This window comes from Lagopus muta, chromosome 1 (genome assembly GCF_023343835.1).
Source record: "Lagopus muta isolate bLagMut1 chromosome 1, bLagMut1 primary, whole genome shotgun sequence".
Lineage (NCBI taxonomy): Eukaryota > Metazoa > Chordata > Aves > Galliformes > Phasianidae > Lagopus > Lagopus muta.
In genome coordinates, this window is record NC_064433.1 from 54,977,850 (window position 1) to 54,998,018 (window position 20,169).

At 42.5% G+C, this 20,169-nt stretch overlaps 1 protein-coding gene across 1 annotated transcript; it reads left to right on the plus strand.

Annotated features, from left to right (window-relative positions):
- Positions 1-2,861: 2,861 nt before the first annotated feature.
- LOC125700137 (protein mono-ADP-ribosyltransferase PARP12-like) lies at positions 2,862-20,069 on the plus strand. The gene is made up of 12 exons (XM_048960469.1): positions 2,862-3,475; positions 4,072-4,210; positions 5,142-5,436; positions 6,825-6,920; positions 8,077-8,200; positions 9,456-9,651; positions 11,788-11,908; positions 13,095-13,191; positions 14,753-14,831; positions 16,025-16,155; positions 16,820-16,968; positions 17,745-20,069. The coding sequence occupies exons 1-12, from the start codon at positions 2,862-2,864 to the stop codon at positions 18,017-18,019; spliced, it is 2,316 nt and encodes a 771-aa protein (XP_048816426.1). The 3' UTR covers positions 18,020-20,069.
- Positions 20,070-20,169: the final 100 nt, after the last annotated feature.

Below are 20,169 nucleotides of genomic sequence, written 5' to 3' on the forward strand. Positions count from 1 at the left end.
CTCAAAAGAAGCTCTGCAAATCTTCCCCTTGCATCAGCTTTTGTCTGTTTTTCTAGTTCAACTTCTGATCCTGTGAAAAAAATTAAATTATCATTCTGGCTACTCAGTGACTGAATGGCTTCTGAGTTATTACTGGTCAGGATTGAGATATAAGGATAAAAGGTTAATTCTGTGAAGACACCAGCTCCAACGTGGGTGTTCCTTTGACTCCTTCTCAGGTTTGATGCGCGCTAGGAACCATTAGGTCAAAGTGAGAGCAACGCATAGAGCTCAATGTCATTAAGCAGCCAACATCACCTGCAGCTTGCTGTTTTGCATATAAAACAGTTGGACGTTTCTTTGGTATCCACTAACTTATAGAAATCATATAGACCAAACAGATGGACTCAATGGTCTTTGTATGTTCCTTCCAATTGGAGCTATTCTATTTCATTCCATTCCATTCAATTTCCAAGCTGAAAGGTATAAATACATCAGCTCCCCCAAAAGACTTCTAAGGTGGATCTAACAGCAGATGGGATTGCAAGGCTTTTATCCCTCTCAGTGACAGAGAAGGCATTTGTCCTCTCACCATCAGCTAAGTAACAGTTTTGCTCATGGGTGCAAAAGTTATGAGTTAATGAAGTGATGACTTAGCAAATTCACACTTCAGATTAGACTTTTATATTCCCCTTTTAGACAGAAGGGGATGGAGTCCTTGTTTGATATGCTTGTTTATCTTTACTAATGAACTCATAAAATAAAAATTAATTTAGAGGGCACATAGGTCCTTGAATTTAAAAGATCCAAATGAGCTGTGACACTCCATCCTCCAAAAGCAATCAACAAAATCAAACAGCAGGAATTATTAGAAAAGCAACAGAAGACAGAAGAAAAAAACACTGAAAAACCACTATGTGCATCTGACACACTCATCTTGCATACCATCTGCAGACCTGCCCCTTGAGGCAAGACAGCTAGAGAGCAGAAGACAGCCCAAGCTAAGGGGTGATGCCATAGAATCAAAAAGTCACAGAATGGCTTGGGTTGGAAGGGACTTTAAAGCCCATCCAGCTCCAACCCCCTGCCATGGGCAGGACTACCACCCAGCAGATCAAGCTGCCCAGGGCCCCATCCAACCTGGACTTGAGCACATCCAAGGGTGGAGCATTCACAGTTTCTGTTGGCAGCCTGTGTCCATGCCTCAGAGACAGCAGAGGACAGCAGAGGAGGATATAAGTGGCTATAAAATCAGAAGAAAAAAAGAAATCAGTCAAGAAGATAACAATTTTTTTTTTTTTTTTTTTTTTTTTTTTTTTTTTTTTTGTGGTGTAGAATATGTAATTGGCAGAGGCTGGAAAGAAGGAGTGAAGGACAATACTTCTGCAGCCTCTCACACTGTCCCCAAGGCATCTGGTGGCATCCTTTGTTGGAGGCAGGCTACAGACTGACCTAGTATAGCTGTTCTTCCGCTCAGTGTACTTGTCTAGCTTCTCATTTTGTCACTCCCTTCCTGATCTCACAGCGCGAAGCAGGAAATAAAAAGAACTAAGGGGAAAGGCAACCAGATGAATCTGCACACAACAGAACCCGACTGGCCAAAAAAGGAAACAGTGCAGGTTCTTGTCCAACAAGATTCACCATCAGCTGTCACTGTGCCCCTGCCTGCTGCTGGCACTCCAGATTGAATAACAGTACTTTGCACATTCACTTACAGCACACCTCTGAATGAAAGTGATGCAGCAGCAGCAGTGCCAAAATGAGCCAATGGCAGCCATGACTGAGCTCTTAACTGAAATATTACAAGGCACTAGTGAAGTGTACCTCAAGTACTGTGTTCAGTTTTAGGCCCCTCACAGCAAGAAAGACATTGAAGTCCTGTGTCCAGAGAAAGGCAACAAAATTGTGAAGGGTCTGGAACACAAGCCTTATGGGGAGAGGCTGAGGGAAGTGGAATTGTTTAGTTTAGAGGAAAGTCAGAGGAGCTCTACAATGACATGAAATGAGGTTGTGTTGAGGAGGGGGTTGGCCTCTTCTCCCAGGTAGTTGTGATGAGGAAGAATGGCTCCAAGTTGCACCTGGGGAGGTTCAGGTTGGATACGAGGAACAATTTATTCTGTGAAAGAGTAGTGATGTATTGGAAAAGTCTGCCCAGGGAAGTGGAGGACTCATCATCTGTGGAGGTATTCAAGAAACATGTGGATTTGGCACTGAGGGGTGTTGTTAGAGGGCGTGGTGGAGATGGGCTGATGACTGGACTAGATGGTCTTAAAGGTCTTTTCCAACCTTCATGATTCTATTATACTGTGGTTTTCCAATGTGGAAAAACCCAAATTCCTCCAAGATAGGTACTGGAGAGTTATTTCTCTCTTTGGGACACGAGTAACACGAGTACAGTTAGTAGCTCTGTGTCCTTCTTGGATGAGATTTTGAATTTTTCATAGCAGTCCCAGACTCCTGCAGGGGAGGTACTGAAGAATATTTCTCTGTTCAAAATGTAATTGTATGCCTAATAACTGATCACACCTCATGTTTGGTGCGGTTAGAACTAATTTACTTTCTAATGTCACGGTTTTTCATTACGGATATCTCTTCTCTAGCGACAGCCATGGAGCTATGTCAGGGGAGGGTCAGGCTGGGTATTAAGGAGAGGTTCTTCACCAGAGGGTGGTGGACATGAAACAGGCTCCCCAGGTCAGTGATAATGGCACTGAGCTTGCTGGTGTTCAAGAATCACATGGACAACACAGTCCACAGCCATACAGTATGACTTTTGGGTGGTCCTGTGTGGAGCCAGGAGTTGGATTCCACTGTCCTTACGGTTCCAACTGGGGATGTTCTACGATCCTATGACATCACCGAAGCCCTGAGGTGATGCCGCCATGAGGGCGGCGAGGGCAGCTCAGCTGGCTCAGTGCCCCCTGGGGCGGCAGAGGGGCATGACGGCAGTCCCAGCCGAGCCAGGAGCTCTTCGCTCCCCGGCCGGCCGGCACGGCCGCAGCCGCTCCGCGGCCCGCCCCTTCCCTCTGGATTTGTCTTCTAGGCGGCGGTTTCGCTTTCGTTTCCTCGCCCAGGAGGCGAGGGAGCGGCGGAGGCGGAGCCGCTTCCGCGCCGGGCCCGCCGGGAGCGGCTCTCCCAGGAGAAAGCAGCCGCGGCCGGCCATGGCGTTGCCCACCCAGGTGCTGCGGGCGCTGTGCGCCGGCGGCGGCAGCCTGGAGCTGGAGGAGCTGCTGCGGCGGCTGCCGGGCCGGCCCACGGCGGAGCAGCTGGCGGCGGTGGTGCGGGACCCTCGGCACTTCACGCTGGTTCGGACGCCCGATGAGGCGGGAGCGACGGCAGCGGCGGCAGCGGCGGCGACGACCGTGACCGTGCTGGTGGTGGCTACCAGCTCGCTGCGGCTGTGCCCGGAGCACGGCGCGGGCTGCCGGGGGGGCTGCGGGCGGCTGCACCTCTGCAAGTACCATCTGAAGGGCGTCTGCCGCAACCAGCAGGCCAGGTGAGGGCAAGGACCTGCGGGAGAAGCTAGGGTGTTCGGGCCTGCAACAGATGGGGCGAGGGGAGCCCTTCCTCGGGCCTCAGCCTTGCGCCGGCTGTGCCCCTCCTCCTGCGTTCCTTCCATTTCCGTGCGGCGAAGGTACTTTCAAGACTCGGTTCTTTTCCTCTCTTCGAGGCGAAGAGGCAGGAGAGGTTGTGAGAGACCTGTTCTGGTTCCGCCGCTTCCTTTCCACCTCACCGTCACTTCCCCGCAGTTCTCTCGCCTGCCCCTCTACACGCCAGGCTGTGTTGGTTCGTGTGGGTGAGGGCATTTTCTGCCTTTTTGCTGCTGTTCCGTTCACAGGTGTGAACCACAGGTCAGATGTGCCAATGCTGCTGAGCTGCAGTAATACTTTGAGGGCAGTAAATCTGAAGTAGCAAGGCAGTTATCCACAGAGTGGTCGTGTAATTACAAAGTTACAAAGTAGTACTACAGATATTTCTGAAACTAATTAAGTTAGTGTGCTGTTAAAGTTATTTTAATCCTAACCACTAGACCACCAGCTATAAGCAGGGTACCAAGTTGTGCTAATACATTAGCTTCATCTTGCTTTGTAGGAAGGAATGCAAGTTTGTTCACGACTTCTACTCTCCTCACAACCACACTGTTCTCATACAGCATGGACTCGACAGCACTTTTAGCAGTGATGAACTCCGCCAGCTTCTGCTCCAAAATGACCCTACCCTCTTACCGGAGGTGAGCACTGTGTGACTGTTCTTTGTGCCCTTCTGAGTGACCATTGCAAAGTGAAAGAAGCATGGTGTTAGCTGGAAGTGTTGGATATCAATTTGGTTACCATAATCCAAATCTAATGCGTGAAATCTGCAACCTTTGTTCTCCTACGTGAGTAGGTTGACCCTGACTGGCAGCACGCATGCTGCTGCTTGCTCACTTCCATGCCCCAGTGGAATGGCTGGGAGAAAACTGGAAGAAATAGAGATAAAATAAGATAAAATGTCTAGTAAGTGGTGGAGAAAGAGGAAGGAAATGAAGTGTTGCAAATTCACCACCACTCACTCACAAGCAGATCTATGCCCTGTTGGTTTCTAAGCACTGTCTAACTTGTAAGAGGACGTCCCCAGGCCCTCAGATCTTACTGCTGAGTGTTATGTTAATATGGTATGGAATGTCCTTTTGGCCAGCTTAGCTAAGCTTTGTCCTTTCTGCAGTCTTGCCCGCTTCAATCTGTGGAGTGAAGATAAAGCTTTGGCCATGGTATGTTATCAGCATTTTGACTTCACATCCAAAACACAGCAGTGTATGGGCTGCTGTGAAGAAAATTAACTCCATGCTAGCCAGATCTAGTTCTTCTTACCATCAAATTCACGTTGAGGAAATCTGCTATTCTGAAACTAGAGAACCAAAGAGTTACGGTAGCAACACAATGAAATCCACGGCCCGACTTGTATGTGATTGAGAGCAAAATACTGTTTGCTTGAGAATGTCTCTGACACAATTGTTGTATGCTGCAAGATCTTTCTAGACAATAAGTGAAAACGAGAAGAAAAAACCTGTATGTCTTCTAAATGTGAATTTAAAAATGAAGCTTGAATTCAAACAGTCTATATGAGCATATTCTACTTGAATGTTTAAATTTTCTTTCTTTTTTTTTTCCCCCCTACCCAAGGTCTGCCTGTATTACAACAAAGGTGATGGACCTTATGGATCTTGTACCTTTAAAAAGCTCTGCACCAAACTGCATGTTTGCCAGTACTTCTTGCGGGGACAGTGCCGATTTGGCAGCAGCTGCAAGCGATCTCATGACTTGTCGAAGCCTGAGTGCTGTGAGAAACTGGAGAGACAGGGAATGAGTTCAGATATTATTCAGAAACTGCCATCCATTTACAGAAATATGTATGCCATACAAAATAGCAAGGGAAGCAAGCATGACACAGAAGATAACAAGTCTTCACCATGCAAAGGTAAATGGATCGTAATGTCTTGAGAACATCAGAAGATCACTGTAGTCACTATAGACACACAGATGTTGCTGAAAAAGAGAAAATCAAATTTCATGTCTTGATGTGTCATTGGCAGAGATGTGTCAAATTGAAGCAAAGTAGATTTCAAGGCATTATGGGTGTCTAATTGATAAAGTCATTGGTTTTTATAAAAATCCTTACATTTGGAGTTAGAAAAGCATAATGGAAACTGAAGATAGGGGATCTGTGATTTCTCTTTATGAAAACACATGAAGGGTAGGGAACTGTTTATAAACTACTTTGTTTTCTCCATTTTTTTTTTTTCTTTAAAGTAGCCATCATCTAACACAATAATTCACCAACAGCCATATCCTAGTTGCCTCTCAGAGACACAGTTTTTTATTTTATTTTGAAGTTACTTAGAATTGTCACTTAGTTTAATTTAGCAGGAAAGCTAAAGGATAGCAGAATGAAAAATGCAAGTGTGTGTATTCTGTTCTCCCTGCAGTTTAATTGTTTTGATTTACAGAAGTATCAAATTTTGAAAGTTGACATTTATAGCTGCCTATGTTGTACAACTATGCAGTATGCACAGATAACTCAGATCCACTAGAAATGAAGACGCTTTGGATTCTGTTCTTGTTTTGTGGTGACAGCTTGAAACTGCTTCTGAGTTATATTTAGCAACTGTAGGATAAAGGAGTAGGACTTTAGTGCATACAAGACTACCAAAGACTTCAGTGTCTTTCCAAAGGTGAGCACAGATGTGCGTGTATTGCTCTGAAAGTAATGCCTCCTATTTATTTCCATGTGAGCTCCAACAATGAGCAATAACACTATTTGACAGAGCAAACTCTCAGCTACAGAACTCAGTCTTTCAACGTAGTCACCACCATTAGCTGTGTATTTTCACCAGTAATGTAATTTTCACCAGTAATTTTCACAAGAGCCTGCATGTCACACTCATGAAAATCTGCATGACCTGTTGCCACTGCTGAAATGCACAACCCACCACCTGGCTGTGCTCATGTCCACTGTGTGGTCTCCAGAAATGTTCAGCAAGCATTGATGAATGTAGGTGTGTACCATTTTTTCAGTAACACACCTTTGCTTCATACACACTGCCTCATCAGACACCATTGTGTCTGCTGCCATCTGTTGCATGCAACAAAATATAATGGGATGTTGACTGGAAGGCTCAGCCTCTATTCTCATCTTGCCAACATCTGCCTCTGATGTCACAGGCCAACATCCTAACATAGGAGGCGTTAATTTCAGAGCAGCTCTTGTAAATAAACCCTGTTTCTAAGCATTTTCTCATAGCTACAATTCTAAGAGAACTTGTTGAAACCAGAGTGCTAATAATGTTTATAATTTTCCCCCTCTAGAGAGAAAACATAGCTCTAGCCAAGAGTCCACATCTACCAGTAATGAAGTGGAACAGATCTGTTTGTATCATCTGTACACAAGTTGTGTCTTTGGAGGTAGGTTGTGACTGTAACAAGCTCAGTCTGTTTTTATTTTTTGAGAAAGTGATAGAAATTCTTCACAGGAAAGGGAAGCTTATGCTTACCTGTAGTTAAATCACATTGCAATATTGAATGCTGGTATGAAAGTTTAACACACAGAGGATTTGTTTAATTTTGCTTTGAAATGTCTAGTATTAGTCTATGTTTGAGATTGGCTGCTTCAGCTGGGTTCATCTAAGGGACTGCTGAATGATAGGGCTTCTTCCTGTTTGCAAATGACTGCGGAAGTTATTATGAAATTTGTTTTCTTCCTCATTTTTTCTAGCATTCTTCTGTTCCATCTGTGTGAGCTCTGTATCCCTTTGAAAATGTTCTGACTTGTCCAGGAAAAATGCACTTTTGTTGGGATGTCCTTTTGTCATCTTTTTCCTTCTTGGTGTTTTTGACCTGTGGTACCTCTGTGAGGTATTGCACATCTTCTCATATGAAGTGTCTTCTTTGTGTTGTTATGTTGCCAGCTGCCCTACAGTGAAAGCTAGTCTGGAATTTGTGCCTACTTGTACTGGTGACTAGTTCTTTGTTGCTATTGAGGAATGGCTGCATTTTGACTCTTGGAATGATTTCTGAGTGACACCTGTGATATCTGAGATACTGCAACCACTGTTCTATTCATTAGCGGTCTAGAAACTGGACCCTTAAGGCTGTTGACTTATTCAGCCATTTCCTATCCTAAAATTGAGCTTTATTTTCTTCATCAGTACCACCATGGGACTAAGTGGTTAATCTTACGTATTTGGTCTGTGCTACATTAAACCGCGTTTGAAATAATAGAGTTATATATGAGCTTGTAGTCTCAGTTACTGTAAATTTTTGTCTTTGAAATTAAGGGCACAGCTCAGTCCTTTACAACTGAGCTTGTTAACAATTTTGATGGACAAAGAAAATCTACTGCATGCAGAAACTGAGCTTTGGCCTGAGTTCAGAAATTGAGTGTTGCTTGACCATGCTGAAAACTTCAGTACTACTGCTTGCAATGATTCCATAGCTGAACCCTTTCCATAGCTATGCATTTGATACTTTCACCAGCTAGGTGCATGTGCCTGATATGCTGGAGTCATCCTCACAGATAGTAAAAATAATGCATCTCTTTTTTTTCTCTTCACTTTTGTAGACAAGTGTATCAGAATTCATTTTCACTTGCCATATAGATGGCAGATCTCTGATGGTAATACCTGGAAGGACTTGGAGAATATGGAAGAACTAGAAAAAGAATATTGTGACCCCAATAACATCAGGTATAAATGCTTAAAAGATTTAATAATGTTTGGAGTTTGCCCTCTGGGCGTGCAATAAGGGACCAGGCTCTCAGTGGCTATAAATTGCTGCAATTTTATTGCATTTGGTATTCTGCTGACCTCTCTGTTCGTATGCTATTGCTTGAGGTCTGACCCATTGTGATTTATGCATCCTCGGTCTGTATAGGACCATTGTGCTACCACACTTGATCTGGCTGGGATGGAGTTAAAAATTTCTTTTTAGCAACTCATACAGGGCTGTGTTTTGGCTTTGTAACTAAAATACTGTTGATAACAGGCCAGTACTGTAGCAGTTGCTGAACAGTGATTGCAAAGAATCAAGGTTTTCTCTTTGTTTCCCCACTTGGTCCCGTTTCCCCCCCACAGATGAGTAGCTGGGGGTGGGCAGGAAACTGAGAGATCTGGCCTGAACTGGCTGAAGGAATATTCCATGCCATATAATGTCATGCTCAGCAATAAAATCTCAGCTAGGAAAAGAGAGTTTGAGTTTTTGACTTCTAAGGTGTCTGCTGTTCAGAAACTCACTGAGCGTGGTCTGCCCAGGGAGGTGTGGAGCATTTTGTCTTATTTAGATTTTTAAATTATTTGCTCTCCCTTTTTCCTTCACTTCATAAGCTGCCTTTACTTTGACCCCCCCCAGTTTGCTTGCTTTTGCTCTTCCAGTTTTCTCCCTTCTGCCCTGTAGGGGCAGAGATGGGGAGTGAGCGAACAACTCTGCAGTTACTTGTCTGCTGGCCAGGAATGCCCTGCCATCGTGATTTTATGGGTCTGAGTCATAGACTGTAGTATTTCTCACTCCCAAAAACTGCATAACTAGTTCCTACTGCTTCTACCATGGGTCTTAATCCTGAGTGGAAAACCGCAGATGTATGATTGTATCATGTGTACTTTTGAGAAGCTGTCTTTGGTTAGAGCTTGTCAATACACAGTTAGATCCCATGATTAGGAGTAATTTTCTCTTTCACTTTTTTTATATGGAAGATGTGGAGGTAGCACGGGATTTTCCATCCTCCCCCTCTGCCCCATCCCATGCTGTGGAAGCACTAGAATACCCTGGGTACCTGAAGATAGAAAATGTGTACAGACACTGGACAGAACTGAGATTATTGTGGAAACTACAGATTTGTGCTCTGGTCTTGAGTGATGCTGAATTAATTTGCAGGTTTGCGGTGAGCTTTAGAATCTATATGTAAAAGTTCACAAAGTGTTGTTGTTGTTGTTTTCTTTTTAATAGATCTGCTAGACATATTTCTAAATGGGGCTTTATCTTCTCATACATCTCTTTCGTGGATATGCAATCTGGATTAAAAAAGGTCAGACGTCTCTCCACAGCCTCCTCTGTGACTAAACCACCTCACTTCATTCTTACAACAGAATGGATCTGGTACTGGGAAGATGAATATGGAGTGTGGCAGGAGTATGGAAAAAAAGTAAGTGTGGGCAAATGGTGAGAATGTCAACTTTGTGCTGAGAGTGCAGAATTACTGGGAAGTGTTTATATCCTCTCTTTTGTCATCCCCTATCTCCTTCCAAAGACCTCACAGATGGGCTTTAAAGGTACAACAAGATGTTTTTCCTGCAAATATGATTAGTTTAGATGGGATGAGTCACTGCTGAATCACGGTCTCTCTTGACAGATCTTCAGTGAGTCATGTCAGATAGGGTCACATAACATACATTCTTGTCACTGCTCCTAACTAAAACTTCCTTTTCTGAGATTCCAGTAGTACTCTGTGTGTCTTTGTTAAGGTCTGACTGGTGGACATGCAGTCTTAGTGACAGTGCTCCCTGCAAACTCTGCACTGTGTAACTTCAATCTTTGTAATACTCCTTGCTTTTACTTTGGAGCAGTTTCTTTGCTTTTCAGCTGCATAATACATTATTTTGTCTGAGCTACTATCGTGCATCCCCCTCAGGAAGTGGCACAGGCAGGCTGGTAATAATAGACAAGGAGAAGGGTGAAATACTTAACTTCTTTGTCTTCTCTGATAACTGCTCATCACACAGCCCTCAAATGTTTGGTTTGATAGGAAGGGATTGGGGAAGTAATGTCTCTCCCACTGTAAGTGAAAATCAGGTTTATGACTGCCCGAGGGACCTAACATCTACAAGTCTATGGGTCACAATGAGATGCATCCCAGAGTTCTGAGAGAATTGGCTGATGTATTTGCCAAGCCACTCTCTGATATTTGAAAAGTTGTGGCAATCATGTGAGGTCCCTGGTGACTGGAATAAAGGCACTGTTGTGCCCTTTTTAAAAGAGAGTAAAAAAGGATGACCCTGGGATCCACCACCCTGTCAGTCTCATCTCTGTGCCGGGGAAAATCATGGAGGAGATCCTCATGGAAGCTATGCTAAGGGACACAGAAGGCATGGAGGTGATATGAGAGAATAAACATGGCTTTACCAAGGGCAAATCCTGCTTGACCAACCTAGTGGCCTTCTATGATGGTGTCACTGCATCAGTGGACAAAGGATGAGCTGCTGATGTCATCTATCTTGACTTCAGTAAGGCCTTTGATGCAGTACTCAACATCCTTCTCTCCAAATTGTAAAGATATGGATTTGATGGGTGGGCTGTTTGATGGACAAAGAATTGGCTGCAGGATCAAGCCCAGAGAGCGATTGTCAATGGCTCGATGTTTGAATGGAGATCAGTGACAAGTGGTGTCCCCCAGGGGTTAGTGCTGGGATTGATACTCTTTAATATCTTCATCACTGTCATCGACAGTAGGTTTGAGTGCACCCTCAGCAAGTTTGCTTGATTGAGAGTAGACTTTCCGAAAAGACTTGGGGGTACTAATGGATGGGATGCTAGACATAAGCTAGCAATATGCCCTCACAGCCCTGAAAACCAGTGGTTTCCTGGGCTGCATCATAGTGTGGCTGGCAGGGTGAGGGAGATGATTCTGCCCCTCTGCTCCGTGCTGGTGAGGCCTCATCTGGAGTGCTGTGTTCAAATGTGAAGTCCTCAGTACAGGAGAGACGTGGACCTGTTGGAGTGCATCCAGAGGAGGGCCACAAATGGTCCCAGGGATGAAATACCTCTCCTATGAGGACGGGCTGAGAGAGCTGGGGCTTCTTGGCCTGGAGAAGAGAAGGCTATGGAGGTGACCTGACAGCAGCTTTTCATTATCTAAAGGGGAGCTATAGGAAAGAAGGGGACAGACTCTTTAGGGTGTGTGGTGACAGAACAAGGGGAAATGACTTTAAGCCCAGAGAGGGTAGATTTAGATTGGATATAAGGAAAAAGTCTTTTACAGTAAGTGTGTTGAGGCACTGGAATAAGTTGATCAGAGATGTGGTGAATGCCCCGTCCCTGGAGACTTTCACAGTGAGGTTGAATCAGGCTCTGGGCAACCTGATTTCACTGTGGATGTTCCTGCTCATTGCAGGGGTGTTAAACTAGATGGCCTTTAAGCATCCCCTTCAACTCTAAGGATTCTATGATTCTATGCATAAAGTCTGGTACAGCCTGCAGCCTGTTTTGGTTTTTGGTTTTTGAACTTGTTAGTATGTAACAGACCAGGTGAATCTTTCTTTTTCTTCTGGTTTTGGCCTGACAGGATAGTGATCATGCAGCTGCCACTGTAAGCAGTGATGACCTGGAGAAAGCTTACGCTGCGGGAAGTTCTCCAAAGCTGAACTTCAAGGCTGGAGTGCATGAATATGAACTGGATTTTGGAGGTATGCTCTGTTTTGTTTTTTATTTTTTATTTCTCTCTCTTTTCCTCTCTTCCAGGTTATTTGTTGTTTAAAACTATGTTAATACAAGAAATCAAGTTTGTAACTTTGTCCTTCAGTTGTACATAAGGAGAGAGCTCCTGTCATAGTTCTCGTAATTCTCGTAAGAGCTGGTAATACAGCACAGTGGCTTTCCTATTCCTCCAAACCTTTCATTTTTAAGGGTTTCTTGTGTTAGGTTTAAAAATGTGTGCCAGCAAGTGAAAGACTAAGATTACCCTTGACAGTATCAAGCGTATCCCAGCACTAAAGCTGGGAAGCTTCTAGTAGAAGTGGCACACTTGCTCACTCTCTCTCTGAAGATGAGGCCTCAGTTTTGTTGGCTGCTACTGCCTTTTAGTTGCAAGGATGATGTGATAGCAGCTACATGATGATCCAAGACCCCGGATAGCTCTAAGGTTCACTTTGCTGTGGTTTGTCTCTGGTGGAGGTGGTCAGTAAAAATGAATGGCCTGTCACACCTGTCAGTTGTAGAGTTTGAAATCTATAAATACATGAAGAAAAACAGCATCTTGATTGCAAATTGAGGAGGAGGGGATACGATCCATGGATCAAAAGTAGATAAAAAAAAAAGTAGATTTTTTTCACAGAGAGCCTTTTTGTTTATGATTAGCTTATAGAACAATGAAGGCAAAATTTCCATAGCTGTCAGAGCCTATGGTTCCTTACAATGCTAAAAGCGAAATTGAAACTGGAATCCTTCTTTGTGTTGCACAGCAGTGCTTAAACTGAGTTAAGTTTTGTGCTGCCCTACCAGCAGGGAGCTGGGGGTGCACAAGGAATGTGGAAGGGGAAACAGCCAGAAACTGGCCAAAGGGATAACCCGTATTATAGGGTGTCATGTGAAACAATACACTTGGGGGAGTTGGCCAGGAGGGGCTACTGTTGCTTGGGGAATTGCTGAGCGTGGGTGGTGAGCACTGATGTTGTGCATCACTTGCTTTTATTCTTGTTTTCTTCCCTTTCTTATTAAAGTCTTTATCTCAACCCACAAGGTCTTGCACTTTTTTTTTTTTTTTTTTTTTTTTTAATTCTCTCCCCCATCCCACTCAGGAGTGCATGAATGACTGCGTGGTCCTTAGCTGCCAGGTTAAAACAAAACATTGTTTGTTTTCTTTTTCTTCCCCAGCCATGACTCAGAAAAATCTTCGCTATAGAACAGAGAGAAAGGTTTGCAGAAGACCTAAATTTGTGTCTCAGTCAGAGGTCGAAAAGATAAGAAAAAGGTAAACTGCAACTGCTTGTTCTCAGGTGATGAGTATAGTGTATTGGGAATAGTGTCCAGTGCATAGTCTTGAAGAAAAGTATTAATAAGGTGAAAGAGATCTGTTAAAACAGCTCTGAAGAAATTGAGAATACCTTTGTTGGAACAAAGTTTTCCAGCTTGGAAAAGCTGAGGCCAGGCAACATGGGAGCCTTAGAGGTGAAAGAATTTTGGACTTCCCCACAGAAAGTGTGCAAATGTAGAAGATGGTTCAACATATGGCTGTGTTGTATGGAGCTGCTTATAGCAGAGAGCTATTTTATTTATTAGAGCAACTGATACAGATGGAAGAAATAAAGCGTATGAGCACCTTTTCAGAGCTTTTTCTGACATCTGAGATGCATTTTCAAAACTTGGTTTGAGTTTAGAAACAGTTATTGTGAGAACAACCAGAGGATCTGAGAGGTAAGCAGTAATTGGCACAAGTGGATCAAAAGCTGGAAGTCTGAAAAGGGAAAAGTTTTATATAATTCCATGTAACATCCAGCTTTTTAAATGTATTCCCTTGCAGCACACTGATTTAAACACCATGAGAAGGAGCAGCAGCTAAAGACTCTAACTAACCAAAATGGTGGTGGAAGAAAGAGAGGGCTGTGTCTGTTCTATTTCTGATGTAGCAGATGCATTTTTATATTGCAAAGCATGCATTCATATGTAGTGAGGCTTTTTCGTGCGCATTCAACTCTTTACAACTAAGAAAACTAGTTTCATGTTCAGTGTATGTCAAAATTCTTTGCTCCTTTTGGCATCTTGCCTACTGCCATAAGTCTTGTCATAACAATGTGGAAAAATATTTTCATCTACTGCACTGAAAAGCCAATTCTGAAATGTTTCTGAATATCTTAAGTTGCCTATTTTCTCCCTTATCTTGGCAAAAATGCTTACTATCATATTGTTATGGTTTGATGGTGTTTTGTTGGTATTCCACGTCATAACATCATGCAGTGCACTGAGAGTTGAAGAGTTAATGCTGCAGTTCTGTGCATTGCTGATATTTCCTGTCCCTTAGTCTCAGAAGAGAAGAATGAACTACAACTCCCACAAGATTTCATTTTTTCATTTCTGTTTGGAGGGAAAGCTAAAATGAAAGTCACAGGACTTCCCCCTTTTTACTCCCTGGCTGCTTCACCTACAGCATTAGAGCAAGGACTTTGGGTTTGGAAACTTTCTTTTTTGCATTTTATTTGATTTACTAGCTTCAATTTCAGTCGTATTGTATTATCTCATATTCCACTACTATATGTAGGAAACTAAATTGTTGGATTTTTTTCCCCTTTAGCTTGCTGCCACTGTTTTTTTTTTTTTTTTTTTTTTTCTCATCCAGGCCCATCTCCATACCTTTTCTGTTCCCTCCCCCCCCCCCCCCCCCCCCCCCCGCCCCCCCCCCTTTCCCAGGGCACGGATCTGTGGGCACCTAAACTTCCTAATTGCAGAAATCAGGCCAAACCATAATACATATGTACATAAAATGTAAGGATTTGTTTTGTTTTAATTGCCTTTTCATACTGCCTTGTATTATACAGGGGCTTTAAGAATACAGAAGAATTTAAGAGGATTCCATCTCACTGGGACAAATCTGCTCTGCCTGAGCTGGGATTCAAGGTTTGGAGCTTTTTGTTTCATTTTTCCATTAGTGTTCTTGCATGCAGGCTTGTTAAATCCAGTGCCTTTGTTGATGAGTAATTGAGAGTAACGTAATGCAGAGGGATTTCTCAGTTTGAGCCTGATGTCACACTGGGCAGGCCAAGAAGTGAAACTGGAACCAGGTCAAAACTAACAAATAGCGATAGTATAACTATGGTAACATCGACTTTCACAGCCACGTATTTATTCCAGTCCTTGGCAAATTTGCCTGAAGGCAGATTACAGTATTAGCAAGGCTGTTACTGATGCCCAAGGTGCTTAGTTTTAAAGAAGTCCAACATGTCCTGAGGCATCAGAGATAAATCATGTCACTAAACTTTAGGGTTAGCCAGGCCTTGAGGTTTGTATAAGTAGACAGTTGTGCGTCTGTGGAGCACCACTGAAATCAGCAGAGTTCAGGTTGGCATGAGGGTGACAGCATAACAACAGTGAAGTGAACTTTTGTACTTCTGTAACACACCCAGCTAATAACTGCATGGTTTACCTTTGCTGATCCGCTGCCTTTCTCCACCACCATCTCATTCGAAGATAGTAATTATACCTATGGAAAAAGCCTGACGAGAAGCTTGAAAGTGGTCGATTTGTAAAATGTATGACAGGCAGTGTAGTTTGCATTCATTGGCTATAGGGAAGTACAAACAAAAAAGACTTGAGATGCATGGCTGTTGATCTGCTGCAACATAAATTTTCTGTTTTTATTTATTTTTTAGGGACTTGGTTTAGGAGGCAATACTGGTGGTGGGAAGTGGGTGGACTAGATGATCTCAGAGGTCTTTTCCAAGCTTAATGATTCTGTGATTCTCTAGGTACTGATTACTTCTGAGTACTCATATACTGTTCAACAGATGCAGATGCACGTATCTCGGCCTAAACAGTAAAAGAGGTTGTTTGCAAAAAAGCATGCTGCTCATTAACATCCTTTGGGCAAGCAAGCTGGGCATTTTAACCCCCAGGAGTTCCTGCTCCCTAGCTGAGTTCACTTTTATACAGTAGGGATCTCTAATCTGCCTTTTTTCCAAGAGCATTTTTGCTGTTCATTTCTCTCTTTCACAGAAAGACTTTAAAGGTTTGAGCAGTCTAACTCTATTTAGAGTGGCTTTGTTATGATTTAGTAAAAGATGAGAGCAGTGTTTCAATCTCTTCCCATACAGCTGATTGATCTTGACAGTTCTTCTGAAGAATACAACAAAGTCAAGGGGGACTTTCAACGCACAATGCCAAGAACACAGATTAAAAAGATTTGTAGAATTCAGAACCCATCTCTCTGGGAACTGTATCAATGGTACGTGTAAAATACTGGTGTGGTGTGCATGAATGAAGTTTGTTGTCTCTGTAGTTAGCTGTATGCTATGGATAGCTATGCATTCCTAAAATACAGCTGCATTTCAGAATCTGTTTCCACTTCCCCATGGAAATATCTATTCAGAATCAACAGTGTCAATAAAGAGGTACCAGCAAAACCAGAACTCAGTCAAGAATTAGAGCTCAGAACATTCAGATGAGCTCTGTGGGAGCGAATGGTTCTGATGTCTGCCAGGCTTAAGTCTAGGGCAGCTGCTTTCCACTGAAGTCTTGAAGCTGGACGTCAGCCCCATCTGCCTGAAATACTGGTTTGTAGCTGGTCAAAACTGAAACAGCTTTCAAAATTGAAAGAAAGACTCACTGAAGGAAAGCCTTACCATGAATTCTCGTGTTTAGCAAAAAACTGATGGCAGTTCCTCCACACCCACCAAATAGTGAATGGAACAAAACATTTTCAGTTATTAAATATCTGGAGTCATTTGTATACAATGAAAGCATGTTTGTACCCAGCTAGAAAACACTATCTTGTTTGCTCAAAGCTTAGGTCTTAATGTAAAGATTTTCACAGTTTGTCTTTGAGTGCTAGTACAGCTGGAACTTATCTAGCCACTGTGAAACTACAATGATGCTACTTCTCATTATAGGCAGAAGGAACAAATGGAAAAGAGCAATGGTGGAAAGACAGACGAACGTTTCTTATTTCATGGAACCAGTAAAAAGCACATTGATGCCATCTGTCATCAAAACTTTGACTGGAGGATCTGTGGCCTCAATGGAACAGTCTATGGCAAAGGTTGTTTTTCAGCTCTTCCATTAACTTTAGGCTTGCTGAAAAATATACATTAGTCACTGCAGATGTGTAAAACTAGAAAGGGGATGCTTGGCCAATCTGGGGCTAATTGTGGACAATACTGCTGATTTTCACAATGATCATTGGGAGCTAAGGCATAATGGAAGGCCTTGGCCTTTGTGCTCCATTTTGTTATGGTCCACACCTACTTCTATTCCAATTTCTTCCAGCTCCTATAGTAGGCAGCATGGAACTATATGATTGTTTTTTTTGTTTGTTTTGCCAGGAACATAAACACCATCCTGGTTACAGGCTTATTGCCTTCCTAGGAAATTATACTCATCATTCTGTATACATGAAAGAATCAACAAATCAAGAGAACAAGTCAAGAGAGAGGCTGACTGTCCACTCACCCAACTAAATACTCAGAAAGTACTCTCAAAATACTCTCAAAAGTTGTTTCAATGAGTATTAGTAGCCTGTGTCAGGAGAAGAACCTGTGTGAGTGGGGGAGTGTGGAAGTCTGAAGTCAGAAGGGAAGCCTTTCACAAAAGCAGTAATATTTAGAACATCATCTGTTTGGGTTTTAACACGTATACTATCAAAAATAAAAGGGTAGGTAATGCATAGTGGTCATTTTCACTAAGAATGATAGGTAGTGAAAGCTAATCTGGGAACTGCTTCATAGCTTTTTGTTGTGCATTTGCTTTTACACCGTATTCTTTCCATCTCTGTAATTTTAGTGTCTTATCAACTCTGTCTTGATGTCTTTTCTGCAGGAAGCTATTTTGCAAGGGATGCATCGTATTCTGACGCCTACTGCAGGGAAGGTTCATGCAGCAAGACTATGTTTCTGGCACGAGTGTTGGTAGGAGAGTTCACTGTTGGTAGGTCGAGTTATGTTCGTCCTCCCCTGAAGGACAACCAGAACTTCTATGACAGCTGTGTGAATAGCTCTTCAAACCCTTCTATCTTTGTCATCTTTGAGAAGCAGCAGGTTTATCCAGAGTATCTCATTGAATACTTGGACCAGGCATGTGCAAGAATGCTGTAGCAGCAAAACAGGTCATCATTACATGTAGCTCAAATAAACATTATATTTGTCATGACGTAACAGAGGAAAGTGATTTCTGGAAGTCATATAGTTGGGTAGATGAGCATTCAGACATTTATTCTATACTTTCTGTGCTGTGGAAGTCAAGGAGTAAAAAGACACAAAGGATATTTTAGAATTAAAATCCTCTGTCTCCTATTGTTTTAGCAGGTGTCAGCTTTTCCTGTACTGCAGTGTTCTGAGGTTTCTGTGTGTTTACTGGATGGATTCACTGATGCTTGTAAAATGAAGATTGGCTGTAACTGCCAAGTTTAAATAATATTCTATTACAGCTGTTTCAGGATAGATCCTTACCAGTGTTCACTGTTTAGAATCTGCCCCCTTTCTACCTTCTCATTTTTCGACTCAGAATTTGATAAAATCTGCTTTTTTTTTAATAGTATTCTACAGCAGTAGACGTTAAAGTGTTTGCAAATGAGACTGTACAATCTGTCTCTTGTACTCAAGTCACTGCCTAAATTATTAGCAACACTGTTTTTCTGACCCTACTTAATCTTCACTGAAGCAGCTGCAGAAATTAAACCTTTGTTGAGAAGGAGCAGGGACTTACTCTCACTTGCTGATTTTCTCATTTAAAAGAAGTAACAAAGTAATGAACCAGAACAAGGGTTGCTTTGAGGTGTGGTACTTAAACCACTGACTTTTTACCAATAACTACTGTACTTTAGGTTGGTGAGAGCACAAATTTTTAATGACTTTTGCTGTGCCTACAAACAAGAGTGCTGGCATACACAGTGAGGAGATGAGAAAGCGACTCACCTCATTCTAGAATATTGTGCTTGGGAGAGAAATGCAATGCTTGCACTGCTTACTTAACAGCACGCTCTTTCTTTGAAGTATCCTTGTGATTCTGTTGTAACTGTTGTGAACGAATGAGTATCTCTTGCTTGCCTTAGATGTATTTAGTTGCAGGGGACGTACTAGTTACCTATGTAACCAAGGTCTCTGGGCTTTCTTGCTGGAGAAAAGCATTTAACTGTGAGTAGTCTTCAGGTGCAGCACTGAAGCTGTTAAAAATCTCAAGACTAAGGTGAATATTTAACTGCTCTCAGCAAAAGGTGTTATATGTTATTAGCACCGAGCAGTCAGTACATGCAGATAAACAAGAATCTTGAACTACTGGGCATTTCTTAGGGTGAAAGCTGATGATACTTGGCATCCTGCATTTATTGCTACGTTAATGCTTCTGAAAGAGTACATGCTAACTACAGATTATAAAAACTTCAAGACATGTTTGCATATGGCATAAAAACCTTCTCTCTACCTCTACTCTAGAAGCACTTCTTTCCAGTTCATCTGAATCCTGACTGACAGGTGGGTGTTGGGCTACTTGTACTACCTGCACTGTGAGCTAGGAGCTGAGGCACGGTTAGCCAAACAAGCCTGTGCGGAAGCTCTTTTATATAAACCATAAAGCAAGCAGCAAAATACCCAAATGAAAATACCTTCAACCATACGATTAAATCCAGGAAGTATGTGGAAAAGCATATTGGCTGTATTCTTTCTCTTGAAAGATTTGTTGTAAAACATATGTTAAATCTCACCTCAGCAAGTAATGCATTCATTAAGGGCAATGTGATGTATGAAAGCTTGAACTACTTGTGCAAAGCAAGACTTCTGCCAAAACATGTTATCTATATGTTCGTGGCAAATAAGGAGGCTGATGGTGTGCCTTCCTTGCTGTGAACATAACCAGAGCTATTGTTCTATGCTTGATCCGACTGAAAAACTGTGTTTTACCCTTTTGCCAGGAAACATGCAAAAAGTTGAGATATTTTTAATAACAATTTTGATGGCTAATTCAGATACAAACAATATTTTTAAAACTTTTATTAGTGTGTGTGGGGGGGGGGGGGCTGGGTTTATTACTTTTCTACTTGTTATTTCTCCAGTAACATCCAATAGAAAAAAATTACCATGTTTTCCACTCTTCAAACTTTAGTGGAAAGTTTCCCATGTATCATCAATTAAAAGGTACTTGACTGCTGAATTTCTAGTACTGTGTTTTTTCTTTTTTCCCCACTCTCTGAGTGCACCACATTGGGTGACCTTTCTGATTTCTTGGAAACTTCCTTAAAGATGCTGTTGCT

What these genes read in the sequence shown, in the direction of transcription:
- LOC125700137 (XM_048960469.1), top strand. Translation starts at nt 2,862, where the DNA reads ATGAGGGCGGCGAGGGCAGCTCAGCTGGCTCAGTGCCCCCTGGGGCGG. An exon ending in ACCCTACCCTCTTACCGGAG is followed by an intron (nt 4,211 to 5,141) that starts GTGAGCACTGTG and finishes CCCCTACCCAAG; the next exon opens with GTCTGCCTGTATTACAACAA. An exon ending in CACAAGTTGTGTCTTTGGAG is followed by an intron (nt 6,921 to 8,076) that starts GTAGGTTGTGAC and finishes TCACTTTTGTAG; the next exon opens with ACAAGTGTATCAGAATTCAT.